The sequence below is a fragment of the Eulemur rufifrons genome, chromosome 3 (assembly GCF_041146395.1).
Source record: "Eulemur rufifrons isolate Redbay chromosome 3, OSU_ERuf_1, whole genome shotgun sequence".
In the NCBI taxonomy this organism is placed as follows: Eukaryota; Metazoa; Chordata; class Mammalia; order Primates; family Lemuridae; genus Eulemur; species Eulemur rufifrons.
The window spans coordinates 24,976,882-24,997,181 of NC_090985.1; the positions used below are offsets into that span (position 1 = coordinate 24,976,882).

Sequence of the window (20,300 nt, forward strand, 5' to 3'; positions counted from 1 at the left end):
CTTTCTGGCCCTTACCCCTAATGTGGCCTAGTCAGGCTGGTGTCCTGGCCCAGTGGGCCCTGGAGCGTGGAGCGCCGGTGCCTTGCTCTCTCTGGTCAGTCCCATGGCTGGATCCCATGCCATGGAGACACCACAGGGCACAGGAGTGCCCCTGCCCACAAGCAGGGGGTGGCACCCAGAGTCTGGGGGTACACTGGGACCAGACTGCTCCGAGGGCTGCACTTGTCCTAGTGGGGGGGCCTTCAGGAGGAGGCACGTGCATTTATCAGATGTGTTTCTGCAGAGCCTCGGGCTTCTGCCGCTGGTAACACAGGTGTGGAGGCCACCACCCTGGGGACAGGCCCAGGAGCCTATTTGCTCATCTGTGCGTGCACACCCACAAGCCCGACTGAGGGGCCACAGGGCTAGTCTTACACGAGTGTGGGCATCAGTGCCTGGGAGGTGGTACAGTGGCCCTGGGCCAGGCCCCATCTCAGCCCTGGGCTGCACTGACCTGCAACAGGCAGGGGTCTGAGGGGGCGGGCAGACCACAGGTGTCCAGAGTTAGCCCTCAAACCTCTCATGTGAGCCAGTTGGCAGCAGCGGCCCAGGCCAAGGCCTTGGAGGATGTGGGAGCCCGAAGGCTGGCTCTCTGCCTATGGACGTGCCTTGCAGATGCAGGCAGGGGACACACCACACCCAGCCCTGGGCTCTCAGGGAAACAGACAGGTCTCAGGGAGAGCCTCCCTTCTGTCTTACCCAGATCCCCAACAGCACGCCCACCCCAGGTGTGTCCTTTTCACTTGGTTCTTCCCCTCTGCTCCTAAACACAGGTGGAAAGGAATCCCTGGTGGTTGGAGCCAATGTCTGTCCCTCTTGCACAGCAGAGCTGGGCTGTACTCAGGCTGGTCTCCAGTCCTGCCTTGCTCTGGCGCTGCCAGGAGAAGGGCCGCAGAGGGGCCCAAGCGGGCCCAAGGCAGACAGGTGGCCTTAGGAGGCAGAAAGAGCTGGGCTTAGCCACCTGAGTGCCCACCTCAGCCCCTTGGTTGGCCTGAGCAGCCTCTGGCCTGGAAGTCTCCAGCTATTCCCAAGGCGTGGGTGCACAGGCAGCTTTTTTTTTTATAAACCTACTTTTGTGGTGTGTGTGTCTTTCTCCCCATTACTACTGCTTTTCATTTAAAATGTTATCTCCCCCCTTCCTGTCCTTCATGCCCCCCCAGGGGGAAGAGGGGAGGCCCAGCCTCACCCTGGTGTAGTCAAGGTTATGGTGATAAATCCTGGGGCATTGTCACTTCTATTCGGAGTAAATTGGCTGGCCGCTTTCGGGCTGAAGGAAAGATAATTTGCTGTAGTATTTCAAATGGATTAGAAATGGATTTGAAGGGAAAGTTCATGCCTCCCATTACAAAGGCGAGAAGGAAGACTATCTTAAGGCACTGTTCCCTCCCTGGCCTTCATTATCCACGCTTAATACCTTTCCTATTTTCCGGCGTTAATGAAATTTCCTGGCGGCGTGGGCCTGCCGGACGGATGGGAGAAGCCTTTAGATCTGCGGGCTCCCGTTGCAGAAAAGGAATTACAGAGCTTGCCGTGAGGGCAGGCGCGTTCTCCGGGTCCTTGGCCCTGCTATTATCTCATTAATTTTATCCCCTCTTCTCAATACAGTTCCTTTCCAAAGGCTGTTCTCTCTGTTAGGGTCACAATTTACTGGAGTGCTGTGACACCCATGGCCGTGAAAAGCTACAAGGCCCCGCCGCACGCCCTCCCAGCGCCCTCCTAGCTGCAGTTTCCAAAGCCAGGCGGGCACTGCCCCTGGCCTACTTGAGCCCCGAGGTTCTGGCCAGGCCTCCCCAAGTCCCCCCACATCATCATCCCGGATGCAGCTTCTCCACACGAGCCTTCTAGGCCCCTGGGGGTGCCAAGCAGCAGACAGCATCTGTCCCCCTTCATTGGAGGCCTGGGAGCATGTGTGTGCACGGAAAGTGAGCAGCGCCTGGGACAGTCTAGCAGAGGGGCCGCCATATTTCCATTCTGCCAAGTGGACCCATGAACCTCCTGTAGTTGCTATCAAATTCCAGTGAGTTATGTTTTGGGGAGGGGAGAGAAATGGACAAATGGATTGTTCATGTTCACCCATGAGAATAAACGTGGGAAGAAATGTCACCCAAGATATGCCTTTCAGCTGTGAAAACAAATCATGAAAAGTGGCCACTAGTGAGGTGGATTGCTCCACATGCAGTTACAGGCAGGGTGAGTGTGGCCACAGCACCCGACCCTGAGCCCATGGCTGGCTCTTTGCTCCTGGGATGTGCCCATTAGCAGCGCCAAACTGAGGCTCCTCTGTGCAGAGCCAAGGGGCTGCAGGACCTCATGGGACAGGGATGGTGCCCTTGTGCCTGGAACTCGGCCATCCTGGAAGCTTCCCACCCCTCCTGCCCCCTGGAGGCCCTGCAGGTCTCTGCCTCCACTGGGCCCTTCCCTGGGCCTGGCCAACTCTTTCCACAGCTGCATCATGCTGCTTTAGTCCTGTGGCTTTGCCCTCTGGGCTGTCCCGGGGGAGGGAGCAGGTGCTGCAGCTCTCACTGCTCGGCCATGACACCGCTCATGTCAGCCCTCTGGGGCTCCTGGGGAAAAGGGCACAGATGAGGAGATGGTGGGCTGTCCCCGTTTGAACCTCAGTCAGGGGCATATTCCCACAGGTGAGTTCTCGCGGGGCTGGGCTCCTGGGGCATCCCTCCCTCCCACCTTCCCAAGGCATCCTGAAGCCAGGCCTAGGAGGAGAGTTGGGCATGGGTCCGGTTGCCTGCCTGTCCCTCCTGCTTCATGGTGGCCTGTGCTGTGGCTGGAGGGTAGGACATGTAGGAATGGTGCCACCCTCACAAAAGCCTGCTGGAGGCAATGCCTGCATGGGCCCCAGGTGGGGGCTCCCAGAGGCAAGGACTCCTGCCCAGTGGTATTATGGGCAGAGGCTCAGCAAGTGGCCTATGCTGTGGTATGAGGGTGTCCCCCAGCCACCAGCTCTCTCCCCCTCCCAACAGTGCACCAGCCCTGGCTGTTGGAGGAAGGGGCAGCTGCCCTGTGGGTGGTGAGGGTCCAGAGGGGGACAGTCGTAGGGCCCTGTCCCTCAGGCTTGGACTGGCCCCAGTGCACATTGAAGGTACAGGGCAGGTGCCCTGAGGCCAGGGCAGGCCACACCAGGGTCCCAAGGTCTGACAAGAGCCTGGAGGTCCCTCCTGCCCAGATGGTGCCTTGTGGTGGGGGCAGCTGAGCCTGTCGGACGCAGCCAGGATGGGTGGGAAGTAGGGGCCAGGCAGATCTCGCAGCCCAGTGAGGCCCCTCGGTGGGCTCTTTCTCTCCAAGATTGGTGTTTGTGAACTTGAATTTTAATTAAGGGAAACTGGGTTAAGTGCTTCCCGAGTTGTGTTTGTACTTACACCGCAGCTTCGGTCCCAAGCGCCTGGCTGGCTCTGCTCCCATTATCTTTCTAATGGGTCCTCAGAGGCCATGGGCTGGTGAGAATGGCCGCTGCTTGCAGATGGAGAGACCAAGGCCCAGAGGGGCCACGATGCTGAATGGTAGAGATGGCGGCTGAGCCCAGGGCAGGACTGCTTGACCCCTGGCACCTCCCTTCCTGGTGACTACACCCCAGTGGCACCTGTGGCCTGCCCCATCCAGCCAGCCAACCAAGCCAGGCCCCACCTCTGTGTATTCGACAGACCTGGGTCTGAGGGGCACACGCCCCAGCTGGGAAATGATCTCCTGCAGCTGCAGGCAGGATCGGGTACGGTGTGCTCCCAGAGGACGGGCCTGTGTCTCGGGCTTGGGTGGGCTGTAGGCCATGCGCACAAGGGAGGACCCAGGAAGGAGGGGCACAGCCTTGGCCGGCCATCCTCACCTCCTATTTGAACTGCTCCCTCTGCCAGCCCACGAGCTGCTGCTGGTGGTGAGGGCTGCTGTATCCTCGGGGTTCTGCTAAAAACAGCCCAGCCAGTGGCTCACGCCTGTAATCCCAGCACCCTGGGAGGCTGAGGCGGGTGGATCGTTTGAGCTCAGGAGTTCGAGACCAGCCTGAGCAAGAGCGAGACCCCATCTCTACTAAAAAAATAGAAAGAAATTAGTTGGACAACTAAAAATATATAGAAAAAATTAGCCAGGCATGGTGGCGCATGCCTGTAGTCCCAGCTACTCGGGAGGCTGAGGCAGAAGGATTGCTTAAGCCCAGGAGTTTGAGGTTGCTGTGCGCTAGGCTGATGCCACAGCACTCTAGCCTGGGCAACAGAGTGAGACTCTGTCTCAAAAAAAAAAAAACAAACAAAAAAACAACCCAGCCTTCATCTGCCCAGATGTGCCCACGGGCACAATGTGTACACTCAATGGTCATAGCAGTGTGAGCAGAGTCTACGCTAATGAGGAATTAAGCTCAATTTGGTAAGCAAATAACTGCTGAATTGTGCCCTGGCAGAGGAGACCCACCCACTGTGGAGGTCTGAGGGCAGCCTGCCCAGGAGACAGTGGAGGCGCGGCAGGGAGCTGTCGGGCGGCAGGTGGCTCAGGGCCTGCTCCCCACTCACTCAGCCCTTGGGCTTCCCTGGGGCCTGTGGGTGTCTGGCAGGATGGGGCTCAGGTCCTACCAGGGGCGGGGGGTAGGGGCAGGGGGGACAGGAGGGGTCAGGCGGCCACCTGGGCTCAAGGCCCATCGGCTCAGGTCTGCTTTTCTGGCCAGGGTCACTGGTTCTGATAATCTCAGGGACTCTTTCAGGCCTCTTTGGCCCCGGACCTTGATGCTACTGTGGCGTTTCCCTAGCAGGGGCCTGGTTGGGGGTCTGAGTGGCTGTCCCCTGCCTGCTCTCAGTGCAGGGCTCTCTGAGTGTTAGGCAAAGGGGATGGGCAGCACAGCCTGCTGACCCTGTGTTGTCTGCTATTCAGGGTGGCATGTGCTGCAGAGGTGGCTGCCAGCCTTGGCATAGATTCAAGGGCTGCCTTAAGGCAGTTGCCAAGGGCCAGGGCCCTGCTCTGCACTTCTCATCAAAATATAGACTTCTTGGTGGCCTCCCCACCACACTGCAGCCCCAGGGAACCTTGCCCAGCTGTGCCCAGCCAGGTGGGCAGGGCCCAGGGGTGATGATGCCCAAGGGAGGGGGACGTGTGCATGTTGGAAGAAGAAGCTGTCCCCTCCCCGGGGCCCTCTGGGGACTCGCAAGCCTCCAGCCTGGTTGGAGGGGTTCTGCATTCCCTGGCAAATGCCATAGAACTGTCCCTGCGGGGCAGGGAGGAGCAGGGGGCAGAGGTCTCTGGGCGGCTGGGTTGATGGCCTGTGGTCTCCCTGCTGCAGGGTATCTCAGGCAGTGGGTTCTGCTCTGTCCCAGTCAGAGCCTGGGCCTCGGCATGGCCCCGGCACTGACTGCCAGAGCTCCAGTCCATCCTGGGGCCATGTCTGATGGCGTTTCCTGTCCCTGCAGGTCCCTGGTGCTGAACCGTCTGCGTCCAGCTACCACTGGGGGAGGGAAAGCACAGCCAGGCTCCCCTCGGTGGTTGAACAAAGGCTACCGCTGCATCGGAGGGGTCCTCTACAAGGTGTCTGCCAACAAGCTCTCCAAGACCTGCAGCCGGCCCAGTGATGGGGGCAGCAGGCCCCTCCTCCGCACAGGTGAGGGGTGATGAGCACCACAGGCTGGGCCCCTCCAACTCCTGACATCTCATGGCTCCTCCAGGCTAGGTGCTCCCAGGGAGCCGATCCACAAAAGCGCTTCCCAAGTGGGTCACATCCCAGCCTGGGAATTAATTTTACTCTTCGCTACATTCGGAGCCTTGGTAGCTGTCCCTCCCAAGGCCCACCAGGGCCGCCGGAGCAGGGAGGGCCTCAGGAGGCCCTACAGCCTCTGCCATCCCCTGGGAAGGGGCTCACAGCGGCGTCCGCCTCTCGCTGGGCTGAGAGGCCCCTGACTTTCAGTGGGGGGCTGTGCACAGTGTCTGTGTTTTGCTCTTGGACAAAGGATGAGCCAGGTATGGCAAACACGCCCGGGTGAGTGAACACCTGGGGCCACGGCGCCCTGTAATCGCATTGGTGACGCCTCACCAACTGCGTCTGGAGGCAGCCGCCACCGCCACCTCGTGCCCTCACGGCCCAGGGAAACAGGCTGAGGAGAAGGAAACGCTTTGGATTCGCTTATTGTACAAATTAACTAGAAAAATATTTTGGTTTCAGTCCGATTTTACCCCCTTCCTTGTCCATCAAAAAAAGGCAAGATTGCAAGCTGTATGGGGTTGCAGTGGCCCGTTGCGCCAGCCGCCACCTACCAGAGGCCCAGCCTGGCAGGAAGTGGGTGCCAATGGCAGGGTCTGTGGGGTCAGAGGCAGGCGAGCCGTGCCCCCCAGAAGCCAGTCCTACTGGCTACCCTACCCACTGTGCTTCCAGGCCCTGTCTTTGGGATCAAGGGGCTTCTGAGCTGCCATTTTCCAGGCAGGACACAGAGGGAACATGGTTCCCAAAGAGAAGCATCCCTATTCTGCCTGACCCTGTGTGCCTCAGTTTCCCATCCATGCCTCGAGGGACTGGCTGCTCGATCTCCTGGGGCTGGGGCCATGGTCCCCAACCTCTAGGCCAAAGACTAGTAATGGTCCATAGCCTGTTAGGAACCGGGACACAGAGCTCTGCTGCCCCCCACCCCCAATATGTGGAAAAAATTGTCTTCCATGAAACTTGGTGGAGATGGTGGCGGGTGGGGGCACACAGTAGTAGAAGGTGAGCGGTGGGCCAGTGAGCAAAGCTTTATCTGTATTTACAGCCACTGTCCATCTCTGGCATCACCGCCTGAGCTCCGCCTCCCTGCCCCCGCCCCCCCACCCCGCACCGCCATGGCCTGTGGAACTATTGTCTTCCATGAAACCAGTCCTTGGTGCCAAAGATGTTGGGGACCGCTGGGCTGGGGAATAGGTCCTCCCTTCACCCGGTAGGGCTCATGCTGGTCACCTCTGAGCCCAGAGCTTGGTAGCCCATGGGGCCCCACACACAGCAGTTGGCACTACAGAGGGTGGGGGTCTTGGGCAGGGGTATCCCCTCTCCCAGCCTGCGGCCCACTGCTGAGCCCGTCCCCTGACAAGGCGGGCCGCAGGCTGGGCAGCCGTGTGGCAGTAGACAGGGCCACAGGGCCTGGTGTGCAGCTGAGTGGGCTTACAGAGAGCCAGCAGCAGCTACTCTGCAGGGACATCAGGGTTGGCCCCTATGACAAGGCCATGAGGTGGCCTCTTTGTGGGTCATACCCGCTGGTCCCACTGTCCCCTGGCCTCCTTGGCATAGGGCAAGCCCAGCCTTGTTGTGAGTGTGCCCCCAGCCCAGGCTGACCCCACAGGCAGGACCTGAGGCCTGGGGAGGCCTTGGCTTCTCAGCTCCGGCCTTCCTCTCTGGCCCCAGAGGCAGTGGGTTGAGCTGCCAGGCAGAGCCCTGGTGGGGCCCAGTGAGGGTGCCCAACCCACAACTGCCCATCCTGGCAGACAGGCAGCCTGTGCAGTCCCAGTGCAGGGAGGTGTGAAGCTGAGAGCCAGCGATGATACCAGGAGGCCACAAGTAACGAATATGAAGCTTGTGTCAGGGCATTTCACTGCCCACAGACAGCGCGCACCCACTCACTGCCCCAGCTCCTGCAGGGCATGTCCTGGATGCTGGACCCTGGTGTCCTGGAGACATGGCTGTGGTGCCACTTGGCGGGTGGTGGTCCTCAGATGGTGCCCTCCACTGGAATGGCCCTGGTCTGAGCTCCAGAGTGCCTGGGCTGCTGCCTGGAAGATGGCAGAGCATAGGGGGAGGGTGGGGCAGTCACACTCCTCCCTGGGAGGCTTCCGTGCCGCTCCCTGCTCCCCTCTGTGCCAAGTGCTGAGCCCTGCAGAATCTCGTCTTCCCGTTTGCACACGGCAGAGCCAGGCGGGCACAGAGCCCCTGACGTCACTACACTGTGGACAATCCGTCCCAGCCCTTCCCTTGCCCCAGAGCTGGCTAAGAGTCAGTCCCACTCCACCACTGCCCTTCTGGGGCGTGTCACACCCCTGTCCTGGCAGCAACCCAGAGCCCCCTCGGTTAAGCCTCAGCTGTGCAAGTGAGGAGGACCCAGTGCCCAGAGGTGCCAGGGCGGGTGGGGAGGCCAGCCTGCTACCAAGCAAGGCTGGCTACAGCTGCCCATGTCCACCAGCCAGCCTTGGTGTTGACTGTGAGACAGTCCTGGGGCTCCACACTCTCCTCCTTAGGCAGGGGCCGTGGGGGCTGCACCCACTCACCCATCCTGTGAGTTAGCAGGTGAGGGCCTTGCTGCCTGGCCCCCTGTGGCCCTGCCTTGCAATGAGGAAGGTAGATTGCTCCCAGCTGTGGGATGCTGCTGACCGGTCCACTTTGATGAATAATAATTAAAGAAATAAATCTCCTCCCCCAGTATCAGCAAAAATTTGACTTCATCAAGAAAGTGCAGCCCTCCTTGGGAGGGGCAGGGGCTTTACTTCCTCTCTTTGCTCCTCTCCCGGGGCCCTCAGGGACAGCAGCAACATCAGTTGTTGGCTTTCCTGATTCCCTGAAACTAAGCCCCTACCTCCCAAAGGGCCCAACCCTAGGATCCCTCCCTACTTTCTTCTGCTGGGCCTGGCCTGTGCTGTGGCCACCAAGAGCCTGGTGGTGCCTGCAGGGGGCTGTGCTCTGAGCCTGCCTGCCAGAGCCGGCTCCAGGCAACCCCAAAGCCCCCAGGCCCATGTGAGGCAGATGTGGGCTGTGGCCTCCTCGCTGTACTGACCAGCTGCCATGTGTTCCCCGGCAAGCGGGGCCTCTGTGCCTCCTCTTCCCATCTGTGGCCTGCCCACCCCTCCCTCGGTGCTGTTGGGGAGGCCTCTCCCTGGGGGTCTGCTTCAGTCTTCCCAAGGGCCCAGCTTCCATGTGCCTGGCATGCCCTGGAGGCCCTGGTGGGCTTTCAGCTGAGCAGGTCAGGACTTGGTGCAGCACCTCCTCCGACAGCCTGGGAAAGGGCCAGCCCAGCCCTGCCTAGTGGCGTTGGGGTCTGGCTGCCTGAGCTCATCCTTGCCCACCTCAGACACAGTCTCGGGGCCAGGCAACTGACGTCCAATTGGCTCTGGCCAGAACAAGGGCTGGGGCGCTAAGGCAGCTGTGACCCCAGAGGGCCCCCCTGGGAGCCTGCACTCAGTGGGGGTGGGGCTGGAAGGAACCAGCATCTATTTTGGGAAGATCCCAGGAAGTGAAAGTTCTCTAGAATGCTCGGCACCTTCTGCTCTCAAGGTTGCCGAGGGTTATGGAGTTGAACTTTTTAGCACCTCTCAGCAGCCCCTGCCTCTTTTCAAGCCAGCTACTTTATGTGCATTTTTTAACACTGCAAAGCATTTGAAAGGGTGCCTCCTATTCTTGTCAAAACTCCTACTGTGAGCCCCACACTGGTATTTTTTCTAAAGAGCAAACAGTGAAAGGGAATAGACCCCCCCTCGGTTCCTGACAGGCAGGCAGTGACGTCAGCGTGTCCCTGGCTGGGAGCAGATGGCGCCACAGTGTCACGGCAGCCTGGGTGACAGTCTGGGACCAGTGCTCACTGACAGGCTGTGCACGTTTTGTCCTTGCCATGCAGGCTGGCAGGTGTGAGGGTGCGTCCCTGCCACCTGGACGGGGCTCCACTGGCGCCTTGCCGACAGGTGTCCCAGCCCGGGGACAGAAGCTGCCCTAAGCACCTTGCCACCCATGCGCCCTGAGTCCACCTTGCTGACCCTGTGCCCTGAGTCCCCTCCCTGCACCCTGAGCCCCCTCACCATCCTCCCTTTGCCTTTGTCCCCCATTTGCAGCGCCTGCTTATACCCCTGCCACCGGCCTGGGCTGCCTGGTCACAGAGCTCTCTCCCACTGGGGGTCCTGCCCCTCAGCCCTTTTGAGACGCGAGATGGCGACCGAGAGTAGGGGGCAGCCACGGCCATTGGGGCCCCATGTGGCTCCAGCAGCCCAGTATCCCAGCCCCCATCCTGCAGCTCAGGGTCTTTGGCTGGGCCCAGCATCCCTGAGGGCCAAGCGCACAGCTGGCACCCCTAACCCAGCTGAGCCCAGGAAGCTGGAGGCAGAGGGAGGAGGTTCCAGCTTGCAGGGCACAAAGAGCACAAAAGGCAGGGTCTAGGTCGGATCCTGGAGAGAAGGGGCCAAGCAGGAGATGGCCTTGGGGAGCCACTGGTCTATCTCTGGTAAAGGCTGCTCTGGAGGTGTGAGAAGGGGCTGCTCTGGAGGCCAAGGAGCAGGGACCAGCTATCTGGGTCCAGGTGACTTTGGAACATCCCTTTTTAAACCTGGATGGCTTTGTCACTACCTCAGGTCCCCAGAATTTCTAAGTGATGTCACTTCTGCCTCTTGCCATGTATCTGTTTCAGCAGTTGCCCACAGGAAATTGGATCTGGTCTGGGAAGGGTCATGTGTGCATTTGAGGAACCTGGGAAAGCCATCCTCAGTAGGCTCACACCCAGCCCTGCCACCTGTGACCCTGGGGGTGACTTTGGGTCTCTAAAAGGCAGATGAGGGCTGTGTAATTGGACTGGGCCTCCTCCTGCAGGCGGCCTCCTCCCTCCCCTACCCCAGCCCCACCTTGGCTCTTGGGATTCTCACAGGCCTAGCCACGCCCAGCCCAGCATCCCTCTCCCCTCCTGTCCCCCATCCTCTTGTACGCCATAGTTTGTGATCGCAGAACGTCTGGGGTGGTCTCCCTGCTTAGAGTTTTGAGAAATGTCTGACGAGGCACTTCTAAAATTTTAAGCAACACGTACCTGCCAGGATCCACCAGGGCCGGCCCAGGGCCTTGGGGCTGCTCATCCTCATCCCAGGACACAGCCTGAGGCCTCAGGTCACAGTGCGCAGATACCCCCACAAGATCTGCCTTCAAAAATGTAAAAACCATTCTTGTTCCTACAAGGTCAAGTCATATGTGTGGCTTGTGGACTGTCTAGGCAACCCCTCAGGTCCTGCTCAGGTCCCAGTTTGGGCTCTGGCAGAGGGAGGTGCCTCCCTACCCCCCCCACCCCCGCTGCCCTCTGCAGCCATACCCTTTGCATGGCAGCCTCTGGGTGGCCAGGGCTGAGGGAGAGCCTGGAAAAATGTCCCCAGGCCAGTCACTGGCTCAGCCCAAGGACCTGCCCCAGGGGCTGCCTGGCTGTTAGTGTGTGCACTCAGAGGGAGCAGGAAGCCAGTGGGTGCAAGGTCCAGCCAGCACCCAGCATGGCCTTGGGGAACCAGGCTGGCAGGAAGCATCAGGGACAGGCAGGAGCATCAGACCTGAGCTCTCATGCAAGGAGTCTATTTCCTCCGTGGTGCCGCCTGGTTGTGCTGGCTCTGAGGGCACCCACAGGAGCCCTGCCCTCGAGAGGAGCCAGACACAGGGCCCAGCACTCCCTACCTTCAGTGCTGTGTCTGAAGAGGGGCCTGGCAGGGCCAAGGAGGGCATCTGGCCCACCTTGGCGGGGGGGCCTCTGGGCAGTTTCCTGGAGGAGTGGGCAGGGAATGCGGGCCTGGCTGTGGCCTGATGTGATCTGGGCCTTTCTCCCCAACAGGCCGGTTGGACCCTGCAAGCAGCTGTAGCCGTTCCCTGGCCAGGTACTTCCTTGGGTGGGGAAGTTGGGGGGCCCCCTGCTCCCCCTCAGGCTCACACACCTCTGCCCTGTCCTCAGCCGGGCTGTCCAGCGCAGCCTGGCCATCATCCGGCAGGCGCGGCAGAAAAAGGAGAAGAAGAAGGAGTACTGCATGTACTATAACCGCTTTGGCAGGTGCAATCGCGGTGAGCACTGCCCCTACATCCACGACCCCGAGAAGGTGGCCGTGTGTACCAGGTGAGGGCCTGGGAGTTTGCACAGGGGCAGCCCTGGGTCTCCCACCAGCCCCCCTCAAACCCTCTTCTGGTGCCCAGGTTCCTCCGGGGCACATGCAAGAAGACGGATGGGACCTGCCCCTTCTCCCACCACGTGTCCAAGGAGAAGGTGAGTATGCCCTGCTCCCCAGGCCCGCTTCCCTGAGCCTCAGCTGCCTGTCTCCATGCAGATGGTGCCCCAGTTCTCCCTGGGCTTGGGACCCACAGACCTCTGCCCTTGACATAAGCAGCTGGCGCAACACCATCGTCCCCATGGTAGAGTGACTGCTCAGCTACCTCCTACCCCAGCTGGAAGCAGCACCAACAGCACCACACACTGCCCACAGGGTCCCCTTCCCTGTCCTCCTGGCACAAGGCAGCACCCAGCCTTGTCAGATCCCCCCCCAGTGAAGCCAGACTCCCTTCCACCCGCCACCACATGCCCAGGGCCAGGGCCTTACCTGCCCCTTAAGGCTGGGATTGGCCAGGGGGGCTGTGTGTGAGGGTGCTGGGTGGGGGGTCCCCTGGGAGGAGGGAGGGGCAGGAGGAGAGCCATGGCAGGGCTCATGGCCACAGCAGCGCCAACCCCACCCCCAATACCAATGCTGGGATTTGGCAGAGCCGCAGGCAGCAGGCAGTCCTGTGCAGGGAAGAGGGTGCCTGCCACCAGGGCCCAGGTTTTCTCACTGTGAGAGCTCTGAGGTCAGGGGTCAGTGCTGTCCGGGGCACATGGAGCCTGGGGGCTGGAGACCCCACGTGGTGTCCCATGCCCAAGGCCCATCCACTGGCCCATGGGAATGTCCAGACCCTGTTCACTGGGTGTGGCCGCAGCACCTGGGCCAGGGAGGGGCCGAGGCAAGCGGGTGAGAGGCTTCCGAGGTGAGGGAGGCAGCATGGGGAGCCACACGCTGCTGCTACAACAGCTTTTCCCCTTGAGGAACTTGAAAAGAATCAGCATTTTTCTCCCTAATAGAGCTTCGAAACTCTGTTGTGAGCAATTTGGAAATTCACGTCGAGTTTCGGGTTCATTAGCTCCCAGCTCCAAAGCCGGTGCACATTCCAAGCTGTCTAATGTGGACGCCCCGCACCAGTGCCCTGAATTAATGTTATTGTTATTTGTATGGACGTGGTGGGGTGCAAACAAGGTTAATTGAAATGAGAATGCAGTTTCCTCTTGATAACGGCCCACTCTGGCAGCCAGGAGGGGCTGCGTTTGGTGTGAGAGTTGGCTTTATTATCCCTTTTTATTAGAGCTAATTTGGGCTCTATATCAAAAACCACATTAAGGGAATTGTCTACAGCCCACCACCGCCAGCCCCAAACAGGCCCCCAGCCCCTCTCCCCTCTGCGGCTGCAGTTAAAAGACAATTAAAAATAAACTCTTGCTCGTTAAATCACCCTTTGTTTCTTTGCTTTCTCCCTCCTTCCCTGTCTCAGCTCATGGCTCACCTGGGCTGGCTCTCTGGGTTTCTTCCTCCTCCTCAGCCTCAGACAGGTTCCTCTCCCCTCCCCATGGAAAGTGAGGTTTTAAAGCCTCTGCTGCCCAGGACTACCCAGGGCTCCTCTAGCGATGTCGGGGGGTGAAGTGGGCAGACTGGGCCACAGCGGCTCTCCTGGACGTCTGACCCAGCATGAGGAGGGGCTCTGTGTGGGCTCCAGGCTGAGGCAGGACAGTGACACCGCCCCAGTCCCGGCCTCTGTCTCCCAGGCCTCAGTTTCCCCCAACTGAGAGGAGGTGAGTTACATTTCCTTCTCCCAGCACAGATGGTGATAACAAGCAGTGACTGTGGCCAGCGGCCACACACCCTGCCCAGACCTGCCCGCCCACACCAGGCAGGGTGTGCCCCAGGCTGCCTGCTCCCTGTCCCCAGCCAGGCCTCCCCTGGGCCCTCCCGCCACTGGTCCTTCACAGTGCCAACCCAGGCCTGCTCCAGGGTGACTCCCTGCCCACCCAGAGCCCAGGAGTCAGGTCTACAGAGCCCTCTGCTGGATGTCCAGGTCCACAGACTGCCCTCCCCCAAGACACAGAGCCCCAGAGGGGCTCTGAGGGCAGCCTAGGCCACGGGCTAGTAGTGGAGACTCTAGTTGACATCTTGCCCACCCCCAGCCCTGGACGCTGTGCAGGCTCAGAGCAGGAGAGAGATTTGGGGGACAGCATACCTGAGCCTGGGCACAGCTGCCCTGAATGCTCACCCGGACAGAGCGAGGGCAGATGTGCTGGTCACTTGGGCGAGCCGGGCTCCAACCTCTAAGCAGGCGGCCCTCTGCCCCTCAGCTCCTGCTGGCAGGCACGCTGTGTCCACTTACCCCCGGGCAGGGCCGAATAAGGGTCTCCAGCCCTAGTCTGTGTGCTATCACCTGGCCATGGGGCCTTGACAGGCTGCTGAATCCTGGTGTTCTTCCTTGTAAACTGAGGTGTGGACCCAGAAGGTGGGCTGGGGAGTGCGGCCATGGGGGCAGGTCTGCTGGTCCTCACCACCCACCCCTCCCCCAGATGCCCGTGTGCTCCTACTTCCTGAAGGGGATCTGCAGCAACAGCAACTGTCCCTATAGCCACGTCTATGTGTCCCGGAAGGCCGAAGTCTGCAATGATTTCCTCAAAGGCTACTGCCCCCTGGGCGCTAAGGTGAGGGGGCCGAGGTGGGGTGCGGGTGGGCCGGGTACTTCCTCAGCCTGGTTGTCCTTTTAAACACTGCTCAGCATCTTCCATGGTGGCCTGTGTGAGGTAGTCACTGTCATCACATCCACCTCACAGATGACTCAGAGAGGTTCAGTGACTTGCCCAGGGTCACACAGCACCAGCGCAGGGTGCAGTTTGAGCCTCAGGAAAGTGAGGCCCAGAGGACTCAGATCCCCCAGGTGCAGCAGGACCAGGCCCTGTGTGGTGGGGGGTGGCTATTGCTGAGGGAGGCAGTGGGGTGAAGGGATGTAGGAGGTCAGGGCCGTAGGTAGGAGGGGCCAGCAGCATCCCCTGGAAGGCAGGAGGTGAATGGGGTGCTCACACCTGCCTGGGTCAGAGGGCAGAGCCACGGGTGTCTTGAGCAGCGGCAGAGAGGCTGGGGTGAGCTGGGGCTGGAGCTTACTGCAGGGCACCCAGTGGGGACTGGGGAGCTGATTGGAGAGTCACCCCCAGGCTCGCTGGGTGACTGGGTTTCCTTCTCCCTGCATGGCAGTTGCTGCTCATCTCACTGAGGCACTCGTAGCTGGGAGGGCTGTCGTGGGGAATTCCCGATGGCCAGGCAGACAGGGCTTCCCTTTTAGTCACCCACCCTCCTGGCATCACAAAGGACTCCCCACCCCCGTGGTGCAGGCCGGCAGGATAGGCTGCTCTGGAGGTGCCAGGGCCTCTCATCCCCTACCCCCCACCTGCCCTGGGGCTCCTGGTTTAGGCTGTAGGAGGCCGTGAGGGAGAGTGTGGCCCTGGGCTGAGGGCTCTGGAGAGCTCTCTTCAGTCCCTGGCACAATGAGCAGACTCCTTCACCCCCCACAAGATTCAGCCAGGTGGGCCTGCCCCGGGGCCTGCAGTCTGGGGGGGGCCTCCCTCCCAGTGCATAGCTCTCTACAGTTAGTTGGTTGAGCTCTTCCAGTGTGCCCCTTCCCTGGGCCTGTCCACCCCACCGGTGTGGCCCATACCCCCTTCCGGGGAGGACAGGAGACAGTGGGTACCTGGAACTAGCCCCCAGCTCCTCCTGCCGCAAGGCCAAGGGCTGGACAAGTGGGCTCGGCGCCCTGGGGCCTGGCAGGGGTGGGGGGCCGCAGAGGCCATGGCTGATTATTGTAAAATGTTCCAATTTCAATGAAAATATCAAAGCGATATTTAAGTCCTGCTTCTATTAGTGGAAGTGCTTACTGCGTGCCTTTGGTGTGTCCGCGCTGCGGCTCCGCGTGATGGATAGCAGCTTGTAATTATATATGGGAAAGCGCTGAGCCGGCCAGATCCAGCGGGAGGAGAGGCAGCAGCCTGGGCCTGTGAGGGTTAATTTTATTCTCTAAATAATATAAAAAGTGCTGAGTCGTCACCTTGCGCCTGAAGTAGAAGTCCTCAAATGGGCCCCAGAGAGTTTATAATATTCCACTGAATCAAGTGAAATTGTTAACCTTGCTTCATAAGGCGATGGCTTGTTAAAGAGGCGCGTTCCCTTTTCTTGTGAATAATTTAGGCTGGGAGTAAATCTCCGCTCCTTCCCCCTTTGGGGGCTCAGAGGTCAGCCTCCCCCGGACAGCCCAGTCCCGTCGCCTCGGGAGCAGCCCTCCAGTCCCTCCTGGACTCCCGGACAGATTGAGGCATACAGGTCCTGGTTTGTGTGGTGCCCCTCACCTTAGGGGCTCTGCTGTGTTCTCATAGGTTGACAAGAATGTCGCGGACCTGGCGTTGTGTTTTTCCTCTTCTACTCAGGGTGCTGACTGGGCTCGCCTGCTCTCTTGGTGAAGCTGATGTCAGCTCAGCTCCTCCATTGGTCTGGTCCTCTTCCCCGTGGACATGTATTTGTAGGGAGTTTCTTTGAGACTCTGGAAAACCCCACCTGCACCCATGAGCCCTGACAGCCACTGATGCTGCTTGTCTGGCGAGTGCTGGTTCCACTGTGGCTCCTGCTTTTACAAGCCGTTCCGCCATGTATCCACCCCATGTGTTTCTGCCAGTGCGCACTCGGAGCCTATTTATCCCATGGACTGTCATCCACTACTACCGCTTTTTAGTTTAATGCTCACATTGCCCCCAGATGTGGGCAGTGGGAGGCCCTTGCAGCTGGCTCCTGTTCCTTGTGATGCACCCCAACATTTTTTGAGCACTTCCTTGCTTTTTAGCACAACGAGATGATCCAGCCCTAGAACAGCCTCTCCTCCAGGGAGCCCTGGTTCCTCCTGGGCATGTTTAAAACTCAGGGTCTGAGCACTGCGTGTGCTTAGGGCAGCTGAGGTGTCACTGCTGCCAGCCCGCATGCACAGAGTTGGGGTACATCTGTGTGTGTATGCACACGTGCATGTGCGGGGGGCACTTACTGCTCGACACACCCCATCCCCAGCTCTGTGCCATGGGCCTCTGCTGACTGCTTTGCTGGGTGGTGCCCCATCCTGGCCAGCCCGCCCCGCCCGCCTGCACATGTTGCTGCCCAAGAGGGAGGACCCTGGTTGAGTCTTAGGTTTCAGCTCCCAGTATGAGCTGAGTCACCAGGGATTCCCCCTTGCAGTGGCCGCCTCTGCCCCTGCTTTCACCCGTGGCTGGCAGAAGCTTCTTGTGTCCTCTGGACAGCACCTTTCTTGGTTTTGGTCACAAACAGTGTCTCCCTGTCCATCTCCCCCTCCTTATGCCAAATCCTTCATCTCTTACGGGTGGAGTTCTTCCATTTTTCACCCTGTGGGTCTTCTTTAGGATCAGTCTCCATCCACAGTCACAGAGAGCGTCTGCGTCCACTGCTGATGGCTCAAGTGGCAGCTGTGGGTGAGGGGACTGACCTCAGTCCAACCTGTCCCTGCCACCTGCAGCTGTGACCCTACACAAGTAACTTCATCCTCTAGGCCTCAGTTTCCTTTTATGTAAAATTGGGATAATGTTACTACCTACCTCATAGGGGGATGGCGGTGATTAAAAGGGTCAGTGTGGGAATTCGCAGCTGTGGGGAAGGCTCCCTAAGTGTTAGTGGAGTTAGCTGTTATTTACTTGAACATTGTGGGAGGTAGGACCTCACTTAATTTTTTTTCATGTAGTGTCCCCCCCCCAGCTACATTCTAACCCTCTGATTTGTGGTGCCACTTAAAAGGAAATAAATAGACCAGAGGTCATGGCTCACACCTGTAGTCCCAGCACTGTGTGAGGTGGAGGCAGGAGGATGGCTCGAGCCCAGGAGTTGAAGGCTGCAGTGAGCCATGATGACGCCATTGCACTCCAGCCTGGGCGATAGAGCCAGACCCTTGTCTTAAAAAAACAGAAAGGGAAAAAAGAGAAATAAACAGCTTTATTGAGGTACAATTTACATGCCATACAATTTATCCATTGTAGGTGTATGAGTCATTGGTTTTTAGTAAATTGACAAAGTTGTACAAGCACATCACAGTGCAGTTTTAGAATATTTCCATCACTCCCCAAATTCCCTCAACTCTCTGTAGTCAATCCCAGCCACCCTTCCTCTCACCATCCCCCCAGGCAATACTGCTCTTCCTTCTATCTCTGTACGTTTCTTTCCTGGGCATTTCATGTGAATGGATTCATACAACACGCAGCTGTCTTTTGGCTTCTTTGGTTTAGCACAATGTTTTTGAGATCCATGCATGTTACAGTTATGCCAGCACTTCATTCATTTTCACTGTTGAGTAAACCCACTGTGTGGTCACCACGTTTATTTATCTGTTCATCAGTGGATGGACATTTGGGTTGTTTCCAGTTTGGGGCCATTGTGACTAATGCTACTGTGAACTTCTGTGTACAAGTCTTTTTTCCTCTTGGGTAGGAGTAGAATCGCTGGGTCAGGGGTAATTCTCATCACCAGCACTTGTTAGTATCTGTTTTGGCTGTCTCAGCTTTACTGAGATACAATTCACTCATTTAAGTGTACAATTCAATGGGTTTCGGTATACTACATTATTAATTTTTTAAAATTGTGGTAAAATATATATAACACAAAATTTGCCATTTCAACCATTTTTAAGTATACACTTCAGTGGTGTTAGTTACGTTCACATTATTGTGCAACCATCACCACTATCTATTTCCAAAACTTTCTCATCATCCCCAACAGAAACACTGTAGACATTCAGCAGTATCTCTCCACTCCCCTACCTGGCAGTCACAGTCTACTTGTCTTGATGAATTTGCCTGTTCTAGACATTTCATATAAGTGGAATCATACGATGTTTGTCCTTTTGTGTCTGGTTTCTTTCACTTAGCATAATGTTGTCAGGGTTCATGTATATTGTAGCATGTATCAGAATTTCATTCCTTTTTTATGGCTAAATAATATGCCATTGTGTGTGTATCCACATTTTGTTTATCCACTCATCTGTGGATGGACATGTGGGTTGTTTCCACCTTTTGGCTACTGTGAATAATGCTGCAGTGAACATTGACATACAAGTATCTGTTCACTTCCCTTGGGTAAATACCTAGGAGTGAGATTGCTGGATTATATGGTAATTCTATATTTAGTTTTTTGAGAAACAGCCAAATTGTTTTCCATAGTGGCTGCACCATTTCATAATATATTCCCACCAGCAGTGCACAGGGTTCCAGTTTCTCTATATCCTCCCCACCCCTTGTTGTTTAATTCATGTATTAATTCTAACAAATCTTTTGTGGCTTCTTTTTTTTTTTTTTTTGTTGAGACAGAGTCTCACTTTGTTGCCCAGGCTAGAGTGAGTGCCGTGGCGTCAGCTTAGCTCACAGCAACCTCAGACTCCTCGGCTTAAGCGATCCTATTGCCTCAGCCTCCCGAGTAGCTGGGACTACAGGCATGCGCCACTATGCCCGGCTAATTTTTTCTATATAGATTTTTAGTTGTCCATATAATGTCTTTCCATTTTTAGTAGAGACGGGGTCTCGCTCAGGCTGGTCTCGAACTCCTGACCTTGAGCAATCCACCCGCCTCGGCCTCCCAGAGTGCTAGGATTACAGGCGTGAGCCACCGCGCCCGGCCCTTTTGTGGCTTCTTTAGGGTTTTCTACATATAAGATCATGCCATCTGCAAACGGAGATAGTTTTACTTCTTCATTTTCAATTTGGATGCCTTTTATTTCTTCTTCTTCTTGCCTAGTTGCTCTGGCTAGAACTTCTAGTACTATGTTGAATGGAAGTGGCAAAAGTGAGTACCCCTGTCTTGTTCCTCATCTTAGAAGAAAATGCCTTCATTTTCATCATCAAATATAATGATAGCTGTGAGGTTTTCATGTATGGTGTTCATCGTGTTGAGGAAATTCCCTTCTATCCCGAATTTATTGGGTATTATCATGAAAGGGTGTTGAATTTTGTCAAATTTTTTTCTACATCGATTGAGGTGATCTTATAGTTTTTTTTCCTTTGTTCTATTTAAGGTGATCAACTAATAACATTGACCATATTGAATCACAATCAGTTGTATTGATTGATTTTTGTATGTTAAACCATCCTTGCTTTCTGGGAATAAATTCTATTTGGTTGCAATGTATAATCCTTTTCATATGCTGCTGAATTTGTTTTTCAAGTATTTTGTTGAGAATGTTTACATCTGTATTCATAAAGGATATTGATCTGTCATTTCCTTTTCTTGTAGTGTCTTTCTCTGGTTTTGCTATCAAGGTAATGCTGGCCTCATATATTGAGAAAATGTTTCCTTTTCTTCAAGTTTTTAGAAGAGTTAGAGAAGAACTGGTATTCTTCTTTAAATATTTTAGCAGAATTCACCAGTGAAGCCATCTGGTCTTGGGCGTTTCTTTCCTGGGAGGTTTTTGATTACCGATTCAGTCTCCTTAATATGTATAGGTCTAGTCAGATTTTCTGTTC

At 57.1% G+C, this 20,300-nt stretch overlaps 1 protein-coding gene across 1 annotated transcript in view; it reads left to right on the top strand.

Moving 5' to 3' along the window:
- Positions 1-20,300, top strand: part of ZC3H3 (zinc finger CCCH-type containing 3) — an 82,091-nt gene that overhangs the window by 53,165 nt on the left and 8,626 nt on the right. Inside the window, exons 5-9 of the mRNA XM_069465908.1 lie at positions 5,439-5,626; positions 11,538-11,580; positions 11,655-11,813; positions 11,891-11,960; positions 14,325-14,456. Of these exons, the coding sequence (XP_069322009.1) occupies positions 5,439-5,626; positions 11,538-11,580; positions 11,655-11,813; positions 11,891-11,960; positions 14,325-14,456 (592 nt within the window). The remainder of the gene's footprint in view (positions 1-5,438; positions 5,627-11,537; positions 11,581-11,654; positions 11,814-11,890; positions 11,961-14,324; positions 14,457-20,300) is intronic.